The sequence below is a fragment of the Octodon degus genome, unplaced genomic scaffold (genome assembly GCF_000260255.1).
Source record: "Octodon degus isolate 3935 unplaced genomic scaffold, OctDeg1.0 scaffold00034, whole genome shotgun sequence".
NCBI lineage: Eukaryota > Metazoa > Chordata > Mammalia > Rodentia > Octodontidae > Octodon > Octodon degus.
Genome location: NW_004524610.1, coordinates 10,267,005 through 10,278,237, shown reverse-complemented (window position 1 = coordinate 10,278,237; position 11,233 = coordinate 10,267,005). Strand labels below are relative to the sequence as shown.

General features: G+C 41.9%; 1 protein-coding gene across 1 annotated transcript in view; it reads left to right on the top strand.

Annotated features, from left to right (window-relative positions):
• The window catches only part of Themis (thymocyte selection associated), a 233,162-nt gene that overhangs the window by 220,712 nt on the left and 1,217 nt on the right, over positions 1-11,233 (top strand). The window contains exon 5 of the mRNA XM_023714287.1: positions 505-638. Coding sequence (XP_023570055.1) covers positions 505-638 — 134 coding nt within the window. The remainder of the gene's footprint in view (positions 1-504; positions 639-11,233) is intronic.

The window sequence follows — 11,233 nt, the reverse complement described above, 5'->3', positions numbered from 1 at the left end:
CACACATACACACACATATATGGGGGGAAAATACGTGTATAACCCAACATAAGATTGGTACTGTTTCATAGAAATCTGGAATGACCTTTAAATAAGGGTTCATCTAATATGTTTTTATATAGTCCTGCATAACTATCATATTAAGAGCTCTTTATTGTTCATCCAGGAGCATACTGCAACTTCTCTTGCCTTTTGAATTATGCTCTTTGCTATTTCCTATACGCTACTTCTGGGGATGAATTTTAAAGATGACTTTGGACCTAAACCAACTTCTTATTCTAATGACTTGTATCACCTAAAAAATTCCACATGTAGGTTACCACAATCCACTGAGAAGATGTAGTTTATAACTTTTTTGGGCATGTAGAGTGTTCTGTTTCAGACATACAGAAATGCCTTGCTGTCTGCTGACTGCTTGTCCTTGGCAGATGTCTGGGAAGTGGTGTTTATTTTGGACTGGTAACTTACCTGTGAAATCCATCACTCTGGCCTGTGTCATTTCAGAGTCATCCCGTAGACACAGCCAAGAACCCTGCCTCCCAGCCAGCTGGCCCAGGTTCAAGAGCCCCAGTTGGCTGTCAGAACGATTTGGTGAAAGACAAGAGCAAGTGTGGAGCCCTGCCGTTGCGGGCACCCATGTGAGTATGGGTCCTTTAGCCTCGGAGAACTGGTTTCAGCTGCCTGCTCCACAGGAGCATAGCATGCACAATTCTACTAACATTTTGTTGGAATATCTGGCCCAGGCAAAGTGACTACCGGTCCTGCACATCCCACTGAAATTTTTTTAAACACAGCATGATACTCACACTTACAATAGTGATAAGGGTGTTTTGCACTGCTAAAATTTTCCCCCTCCTTTGTGATTTTTATGGCCACATTACTGATTTCTGTCAAGATCAATTGTACAGCTATTACAATAATATTCTGATAGTTCCTCTAAAAAAATTTACTGTTTGAAAACAGGTTTAGCTGGGTGGTGGTGGTGGTACATGCTTATAATTCCAGTGCTTGGGAGGCTGCGGCAAGAGGATTGCTATAGTTCATGGCCAGCCTGGACTACAGAGTGAGACTCAGTGTCAAAAAAAAAGTAAAAATAAATAACTAAATAAATGGTTTAAATGTTAGGTTTTCTAATTTTAAAAAGCATCTGATACAAAAGTTACGTTTCTTGTTATATAGGCCTTGCTTTTTCTTGGTCTTAACCATCCAGCAGAAAAGTATGAAAATGAAGTATAAAAAGTAAAGCCATATTAATATGCTGAGCTGTAAAAGGCTCAAGTCAACAACTTTGGACATTGACAGTCTTATGGAAAACCCACTACTGTTATGGACTATTGGACTATATTGGGATATTGTGCTGAATTCATGTACCTACAGTATTTAAATGACAATGAAATGCCCTTCTCTGACAAAACTAACCAAAAAAGGGGATACAAATAAACATTCATTTTGTATCTGCATACTCAAAATAGTTAGGATAGATATACAGCTCCATTCTCTTAATTCAATAAATAGAGAGGTTTGTTCTAATCATGTTTGAGACCGGATATCAGGTCTGCATCTTATACAATGAATAACCACTACGACAACAATATGCAATGTATTAATTACTGAAAATGTGCTAGTAATCGGTTGTGAAACTGTCTCATTGCTATTTGTTTCTCAATAAAAATGTTTTTAAAATAAATAAATAAACTAAAATAAATAACTAAATAAATGGTTTAAATGTTAGATTTTCTAATTTTAAAAAGCATCAGATAAGCAATCCAATACAGACTTGAATTATGATAGTTTATAATGAGGATGATCTTTTTGTTACTATGAAGACAAAACAGGACAGAAAACGCTTGTGAAAGCCTTCATGGCATTCACCTGTGGTACCTGGACTGACTTCCACCTGGTAGAAATCTGGGACAAGTTACCAAAGGATATGAGCGCTTTCTTTTTAAACAATATTTTAGACACAGTGAACCAGCTCCGTTTCTATGAAACTTTATCATTGAAACTTCACATTTAGTCTGCAGGAAAATCGTAATTATTCTTAAGCACAGGGTTTGTTCCTTTCCCCGCCTCACTTGGTTTTCTGGCTAACACACTCTTTCTCCAAGGACATGTAAAAGTCAAAATACTAGATATAGAGTCTCTGAAGTGTTTCTGCTCCAAACCCTGTCTGTGCAATCTCAGTTCTTTCATGTAGTTAGCTTACTGGCTTCTGATACTCCTATAAAAATATCCCATAGAGCTTTTCTTATTACCTTTTCATTGACTCTCTCTGAGTGATAAAAATGAAATTCCGTAAAGGTCTTTGAAAACCATGCATATAGCAATTCCTCCACATTTCAAATACTAATCAAGTGTGACTATAAAAGAAAGAACCACTGCAGTGAAAATTGCTGTGGTGTGTTGGGTCTCAAGCCATTATTAATTCATTGGCAACTGTTTTTTTTTTTTTCTTTAAGATTAGGGATCCTAAAAAAAGTACCAGATAACACAATTCCTGAGATCAAAGTCTTTCTTTCAATCACAAGGAAACTTGCTATCTAATCTTCCTCCTGTGCAGCTCTGGAGTGGTGGGAGGCTGAGGTGGAGGGGGGCATGTGGAGCACAATGCAGCCAGGTTGGGCTCAGTGCAGGGCCTCTAGGTGCAGCACAGGAGGAACAAGAGGACCTGGGCTGCAGAGAACAGCTCTTCTCAAAGGAACTTCGTGACTTCCTTCAACACCATAAAGCAAAGCCATCTTTCTTAGGTTAATTTCAACATAGATTTACTTAAAAATCACCCCTATGCACACTTGGGCAATATTTTTACTTTTCCTTCTATCGATGCAATGAAGTACAGATCCTTTTGTCATTTTCTGATCATTTCATACATGAGACTACAAAAATAGAGCAGAAATTGAAACTTTTCCATTGCATTCAATTTCCTGGAAGATTGTGCATGTGCTGTCCCTGATGGCTGCTTGGATTCATACTTGGCTTTCAGGGCTGGTGTGGCAAACTCACCTGATCCTGCAGGGTCCTCCTTCGAGTTCATGATGAGCCAATGAGCATCTTCTGAGTTTGTTCTTCCTTCTCTTCATCCTCTTCCTTTTCTTAAATCTTCCTCCAATAGCATTTTATCTACTTATTTTTTTCCATTTTAATTGAGTACAACTGAAAAACATAACATACTTTAACATACTTAGGGTGTACATTTCACATTTTGAAATATTGTGAAATGAGGGCTGCAATTAAGCCGACAACATCACCACCACTCATATTCTTAGATCAATTCTTAATTTCCTTCACTGACACACTGACAAATTTTATAACACAGTTAAAAGATGCTCTTAAACAAAAAGAACATGTGCTCAACATCTCTTTCACAAAGATGGTTGATGTTGTTTTCTCCATAAATGCCCAAGAGGACCATTCTCACAGAGCAGCATGAATGAATGGTTTGAAGACAGAGTACAGTTCTTCAGCATCTGAAGTCAGACTGCCGGGTTTGGATTTTTGGCTCCATCACTTGCTAGCTGTGTGCCAGGAGCAATTTGTGGAAGTGTCTATATCTTAATTTGCCAAATTGAGTTAATAATAGTCTACCACATAGGCTATTTTGAAGGTTACATTAGATCAAATAGGTGAAAGTTAGTATAGTGCATGATAAACACCAATTAAGTCACTGCAATAATAATTAACTACTGAAGTAACAACTGAGTCTTTGCGTTAATTGCTAAGGAAAACTTTTGCTTCTCTCAAAATCTCTGCCTAGTGCTGACTGTGGCACACGTTGTAGCTGTTTCCGTCTCTCACTTTGCATTGTTTTCCTTTGAGAACTGCATCTTCTGGCTGATTCTATGGCCTGTGTGAAAGTTATGGGCAGCGAAGGGGCCGAGACACCCTCCGCGGTGATGTCAGCAGCCGCTAAGCTCAGAAACATCCTGACTGTGGAGAGCCGTGCATGACCATCCTCTTTCTGATGCACTTCCACAGAAATGGCTCAGGAGGGGTGCTGGCTTCACGGCCTGCTTAATCAGCTGAAGAGCTGTTTTTGGTAGATGACACAGGTTAAGTGGAAATATTTGGATTAAGTTATTTGTTACACATATACTTCCCTGGGCTGATCTGCACATGGAAAGTTGATTGGGAAATATTATAAGGAAAAACACCTGAGGCAGAGAGCAGAACCAGGTCAAGGTGAAGGGACAAGATGATTCGTGGTCTAGGCACAGCAGAGACCTGGGTGGGTCCCGGGTGAACTCGGGGTCCTTGAGTGTTGTCCTGAAGTGGGGACAGACCTCGGTCTACGCCCTACCTCTGCCAGTCTCTGGCTAAAGCTGTCCTTGAGAGGATGCTGACTGGACAAGATGGCTTCCTTCAGCTACAGGCGAAGTCCTTCAGTTGAAGCGTTATTTTTCAGTTGCAAACAGGAGCCAGTTATTAAGTAGCTACTCATTAACTGTCTTGAGAGTTTTGCCTGGCTCATGAGGAGGCCATTTTCCTTTCCCCTTTTAGCAACTAAAATCTCTGCTAGAAAGTACAGTATAATGCTTTGCAGCTGCCCCATGTAAGTGTTCTTCACTGAGAGAGTGTGACATTCTTGTCTCATTTTCTCTAAGACAACTTACTTCTTTTTGAAGCTTCTGCTTCAAAGTATCCCTGGTCTTTAGATTGCATCTATGACCACCTGTGTTTCATGACCTAGACAGGTAAAGCAGGGAGGGGAGTGCTGGGGCAGAACAGGAAACACAGATGCACTCTGTCGCAGCCCGAGTTCTGCCCAGACCCACATGTGTCGCTTTCCAGGACGACTGCCTTTCTGTGAGCTTCACTTTCCCACATGCTAGAGGTAGATCAAGTGATCTGCACTCCCAGCTCTCTCCAAAAGCTTTGAATTCTACAGCCTGGTCTGAGATCACAGAGCTGTGGGTTTGCTGGACTCAAACTCTCTTCTAAGTCTCGCACACAGGTGATCTGACAATTTCACCCTCATTTTTAAAAATTAAGCTGATGAGAGAAAGTAAGCCGTACAAGTAAGCTCTTTGCTGAGGCCAAAAGGAAACAGAAGAAAAAAGAATGGGTCTGTAGGGCCGGCGAGATAGTGCAACAGTCTAAAGTGCCTCTTAGGTAGGCTTAGGCAAGTGTGCAGGGACCTCGGTTAGATCCCTGTCACCACATGCCACACCAGTCCCACCCCGAGGGCATGCTGAGCTGGCCACAAAAAATGGATCTCTACAAAACTAAAGGAGTCTTTACACTGAGGCTTTGTGTAAACTAAGTGTCTAATGTAAACTTCAGATTTTACCACCCTAAAGGAAAATAAAGTATGTCAGTATTCTCTCAGGAGGACTTTCATAAATAGGCAGGGTGTGAATTCCGTGTTAAAGAGCTTGATTAAATGACTGATGACGTACTACGAACAAGTAAATACTTTACATGTCGTTATTTTAAAGCACATGTTTTCCCTCTACTTTAATAAATGAAGTTAAAAAATTCACAGGTATTCTAAGTTCAATAATTATTTTTACTGCAAAGACTGGGAAAGCTATTGTTTAAATGTTGGGTAATTTTAAGCTGGTATCAAAAAAGCTGGTATTTTTAATTTTTTATTGTCAGACCATATGGTAGCTCCATTTTTATTTTTAAAATAAAATTCTTTAAAAATTGTAAACTTCTGAGGGGCTGGGGAGATAGCTCAGTAGAATAAGTGCTTGCCTGGCAAGCGCAAGGGCCTGAGTTCAATCCCCAGTTCCGCAAAAAAAAAAAAAAAAAAAAATTGTAAACTTCTGTACATATTTGTGTATTACACCATGATATTCCAATATGTGGAAGTAACATGTGCCAATTAGTCAGGGTAGTTAGGCCTTCTGTGCCCTTAGTCTTTATTTCTTGATCTTTTCAATGTCTCACTACTCATTGCTCATGAGCACAACTATACTATGAGATTGCCCTTCAGTGTGCAGCAGCCCTTTTCTTGGAAGGATTAGACACCTAAGAATGTGCTGGAAGGAGAGCCGCAGTCCTCTTAGGCTTTGAGCAATTCAGAAGTATCATTTCCCTTTAGGTAGTGGTGCGTGTGCCCGGTCAACCCTGCCCTCTTCTTCCCTGAGATTAATTTATTTCCTGCAGCACTTGCTCTTTGTGCAAAATCTCATTCCTCAGCCTTCACCAATGGGGGAATCTCATCAGTGGAATGTTCATTATAAAAGCACAACTCTACTATATTATTATAGAATGCACTGGAAGGAAAAAGAAAGGGCTCGCTAGTCAAAACAATTCTTTGCTTTTCACTCTGCCTCCTTCTCAGTCTGCCACTGGACAGGACCATCGTTCACTAGAAACCCAGTCCAGGGGCTGGTGGACTCTATAGCTTCACAAGCACCCAGACCAAAGACTGGACATTAAGTCACAGAATGTCATTTCCTTTGTGATAATTATTTGAAATTAGAAAAAAAAATGTATAGTTCAGGTAGTCTTGTACATAAAAAAATCGTACAACATACACATGAAAAATGCACACATTTAGGATGTTCTTTAAGCAGGACTGTCAGTCTGTGGGTCAGCTCTGCAAAGACCAGGAACTGAGTATGTGGGAGTTATTTTTCTTCTTTTTTCATTTTGGTCTTTAAGTGGTTAAAACTATAAAAAGTAAAGTAATACTTTATAAAATTGAAGTTGTAATCTTCCTATGTAAAGTTTCTTTGGAAAATGGCCCTATTTATGCATTTACACACTGTATATAACGGCATTAGTTCTCTATCGGCAAAGTTGGAAAATTATGGCAAGTATTTACAGTCCAGGTCATGAGTGTGTGCGTGTGTGTGTGTGTGTGTGTGTGTGCACGCGTGCGTGTGTGTGTTCCTGGGGTTGGGCCTAGGGCCATGGCACTCCAACCTTCTGCTTTTCTTGTAAGTTTCTTGCTTCAACCAGCCTGGAATTTGTGATCCTCCTGATGGAGCAATCTGGCTCTTTAGAGAAAAAGTTTGTTCATTTCTGCACCAGAAAGTTTGATGGAAAGGTTCTCAGGCATCCCAGGAACCCATTTTAATATACTTCTAAGTTGATTCCTGGAGTTCCAGTTCACATAAAAAATCTGCCAAGTCACCATTGCCGTGATCCAACTGGCATGGGGACCACAACAACCAGGTGTCCCTCCAAGAATAACTTCCTTCTTCCCGTCCCACCGCCTAACCTCAGTTTCCTGTTTCTTTCTACATGCACACACCGACTAGTCCCCAGTCAGTGCTTGACACGTCACCTCACCCTCCCATGCAAACTCCATCCCCAGCTTGACCAGGCCTCCTCGGCAAAGTTCTTGCATTCCTCTGCGTACCTGCTGTCCACCCTAAACAAAGGCACCTTTTATATCTCCAGCTTCCCATTTGAGCCAAAGGAAAACCTTACAGTTCCCACATAGGGGACCCACAAAGCATACTTGGAGAGGTAGTTGTGTGCCCTGGTTCTCTTCCTCTACCTCGTGGCAGTTTTCTATCAGGAAAACTAGGGGCTGTCTGCAGTTGGCATCTGGAATTTGACAGTCTATCCTCGTTCCCTCTGCTGTCACCTTTATCTGAACCCTGCGCTGCTTTCAACCCGTGGTGTCCACTCCAGCCCTAGCAGCCAGGGCATCTGTGCTGTAACCCGAGTCACTGCAGATTCCTCTTCTCAAAGTCTCCGCTTCTCTCTTTCAGTCCCAACTGTTCCTCAAAAATTCCGATTCACGGCACCCTGAAGGCTCACGCAGGCTTTCTGTAGGTGGACGGGTGGGGAGGGCTCTCGAGCTTGCGGCTTTCAGTGTTGTCTCCTTTAGCTCCTGCTTCAGCTACTAGCTCATTTGTGCCCCTTCCCTAGCTGCCTTATCTGAACTTATAAAACTGGTCTTGGACCACCGCCTCCTTGGGGCTGCCTATTGGACTGCACACACTGGACTTTACAGTGTGGTGGTCACCTCCCGCATACAGGGACACCACAAGAACAGGGATTTTAACTTGCTCTATTTTCAAATTCAAGGAGAGCATAATAGGGCTTTAACAGATAGTTCCAGAGTCAAGAAATGAGCCCTGCCCTCCCACTCAGTACTCGGCAGATGATGAGTGGCGGCTATCAAAGCTTCTCTGTTTATAAAAGCAGTTTCCAGGAGTACAAATACAGCACCCATTGCTGAGAAGGAGATGCAGTGTCCCCCCGTAAGGCCAGTGAGTGAGGGGATGAAAGCGGCTGCGAACGTCTGGCATTCGTTCAGGCTCAGGCAGCAGTTTGCTTAGGAAGGTGCTCAGGAAAGGCAAGCAGATGGTTGGTACATGCATGCAAGCAAGGACAGAGGCCAGGGCGAAGCGCTGGGGAGAGTCTCCACACGACAGAGAGATCACACTGAAACCTGGAGCCAGCCACTTCCTCAGGGAGGTGGAGGACTTGGGCCAGGCTGACTGGTCTTCGGTGGGTCGAGCAAATTTAGGAGTGTGGCTCTCAAAATTCCGCACAGGAGAGGGGAGGTGTGAGCCGCTGCAACCTAAATTAATGTTGTCGGAAGCATTAGCTTTTTAGGAGAACATACACCAGTTTAAACCATACTTCCGTGTGACCTCTCTAAATTTGAGGAGCTGGAGATCTATTTTTCACCTTGATCCTCTGGTTCAAGGAATTACATGAATTTAGGCTCATCACTTCATTGTGTGAATCGAACAATAGACTTTTTACAGAGATATGCATTCTGATTAACGAAGGATACTTCTTTACCTTAATGTTTTTTTTTTTGTTTTTTTTTTTTTTTTTGGCAGAACCGGGGATTGAACTCAGACCCTTGTGCTTGCCAGGGAAGCACTTATTCCACTGAGCCATCTCCCCAGCCCCTACCTTAATGTTTTTAAGAGAGAAAAATCAAGCCGAACTCCATTCGATGCCTGAGCTTCTGTGGGTGGAATGTTTGCCTTTATCTCCATGCACAGAGTCTACACGACTCCAAATCTCTCACTTAATTTTATCAACTGAGATATTGGTTTATGAAATATTCATTTCAATGTAACAAATATTACGTCTATATTAAATTCATATTTCCAAAAGAAATGAGTAACTAAACCTTCTAAAATAAAAGGGAGTTAAATCAATTTGGATTTTAAAACTTGAATAACTCCACCAGTTTCTGCAGATTTTGAGTTTTCATGAAAAGAAATACAATAAAGTCCAGTGTTCCTATGGAATGTGAAATTTTTTTTTTGCTCTCTATTAGATACAGCCATCACAAAACATGGATATTCTTTCTAGTATGCTTACAGGCTATTTCAGGCAGTGTGAAGCAATTTGTAGAGTCTCTTTTTAAATTAATGTAGTTTAAATTCCATTATTTCATTCTGGGATAATATAATTATTTTAATTCCCTCACTTCCTGTTCTTCTGCTTGACGATGTACTATCTTAAATCAGCTTATTGACAGGGGACAGTGAGACTAATAACTGTCACCATGACAGATGGAAGTCTCCCGCCATCGGCTTATAATAGTTTTATGCGACTATAAGATGATAATAGCAGGTAATATTTCTGAAGCACTTCATGTTTTACGGAGCACTTTCAGCTCCATTATTTCATTTGATATGTTCTCAGCTCTGTGATTGAGTTATTACTATCAAAACTCAGTCACTGATAAGGAAAGGGAGTCCACAGTTTCCTCGGGACAAATGGCCAGTGAATTGTAGACTCAGGAATCAGCCTTGAGGCTCTTATTTGTGTTCTACACTATATCTATTTTGTTCTTTCTTATCTCTCCCCACCATGAAAAATAGCACCAGGAGGAAGAAATATTGTTATCTTTTTCCCACAGGTAAGGACTTAGAGATAGTAAGTGAGAGCAGTGGGAAGTTAATCTGGACACACTCTTTGAAAAAGCTCCTGTGCTCTTTTATCTACAATACATGCTCTACCACAGGCAACCGTGTCACTGTTGGTGGTGCAAGAGATATCTGGAAATTTAAAGCAGTTGGAGATGGTGGATCATGATCAGAGGTCAGGAAGCCCAAGAGCACATTGGCCATGGCTGTTTTCCCTTACATGCCACTGACCTGCCCCAGCCCCCATCACTGGCTGGCACCAACGGGAGATGTTCACACACACACAAGGATATTCAGGCCATCAGATTGCGGGTTTCCGGGGAGATATACGGCAATGCCTCAGTTCATGAATGCTTCTGTTCTTGAACAATTCTACTTGGAAACAGAAGTGTCAGGGAAAATTTTGCTTCTGTTCTCCCACTCCACATCCGGTGACAAACATGACCATGACAATCTTCCCCACACAGAGACAAGTGCAGCCATCTTCCCCAGAATCCTTAAATGAATGAAGTTTGTGAGCCAAGGTGACACTACATTTCTTTCAGCTTTGATGTCACTGGTCTTTCCCAATTAGTCTGTGAGAGCCTCAGATGTCATTAAGGTGTGTGTTTTGTCTTTGTGCTTCATGCACATCATAAATGTTACTATTACTGAGAAGATTTGAGGCTCTCTGTGTATGTGTTACATAATCTATATACTAACTCATGTGCGCAGTGCAACCACCCTACACAATAGGCATTATCATTTCCTCTCTATTCATATTCTTCAAAGTAAAGAAAGGAGGCTCAGATGTTTAGGTAATTAATTTTAGGTTACACAACTGGTGGACACAAATGAATTTAAAGCAGAGAGGAAAGAGAGGAAGGGAAAGAATAGGATTATGAGTGGGATGGAAGTAGGAAGAGGTGAAGGAGAAAAGAGGGAAGGAAAAGGGAGCAAGAAGAAAGAATGAAAAGGAGCAGGAAGATGCTACAGTTTAGGTCTGCTGTGTCCTACAGAAGGCCCATGAGTTTGGAGGGTGACACGGTGGTGGGAGCACTGTGGTCATCATGAGGTCAGAGTGATGCAGCTCTTAGGAGGAGGAGCCAATTTGAAGCTGGCCCTGGAGTCAGACCTGGAAGAGGGGGGTTCGCCCCATGTCCTCACTTCTTTCTCTGCTTCCTCAGCTGTGGTGAGCTGAGTGCTTTTCCTCCTAAGGTCCTCTCTGTCCCCTAGTTCTGCCTTGGAGCCAGTCAAGAACAGACTGAGCCCATGAGGCAAAGTAAACATCTCTTCTAGATTGTGGGTGCCGGGAATTATGTTTAGTGATGGGACAGTAACTAAGGCAGAAAGAAATGAATCTGTTCCTGGCTAATGACCATTCCAGTGCAAAGGCTATGGACTCTCTCTCTCTCTCTCTCTCTCTCTCTCTCTCTCTCTCTCTCTCCCTC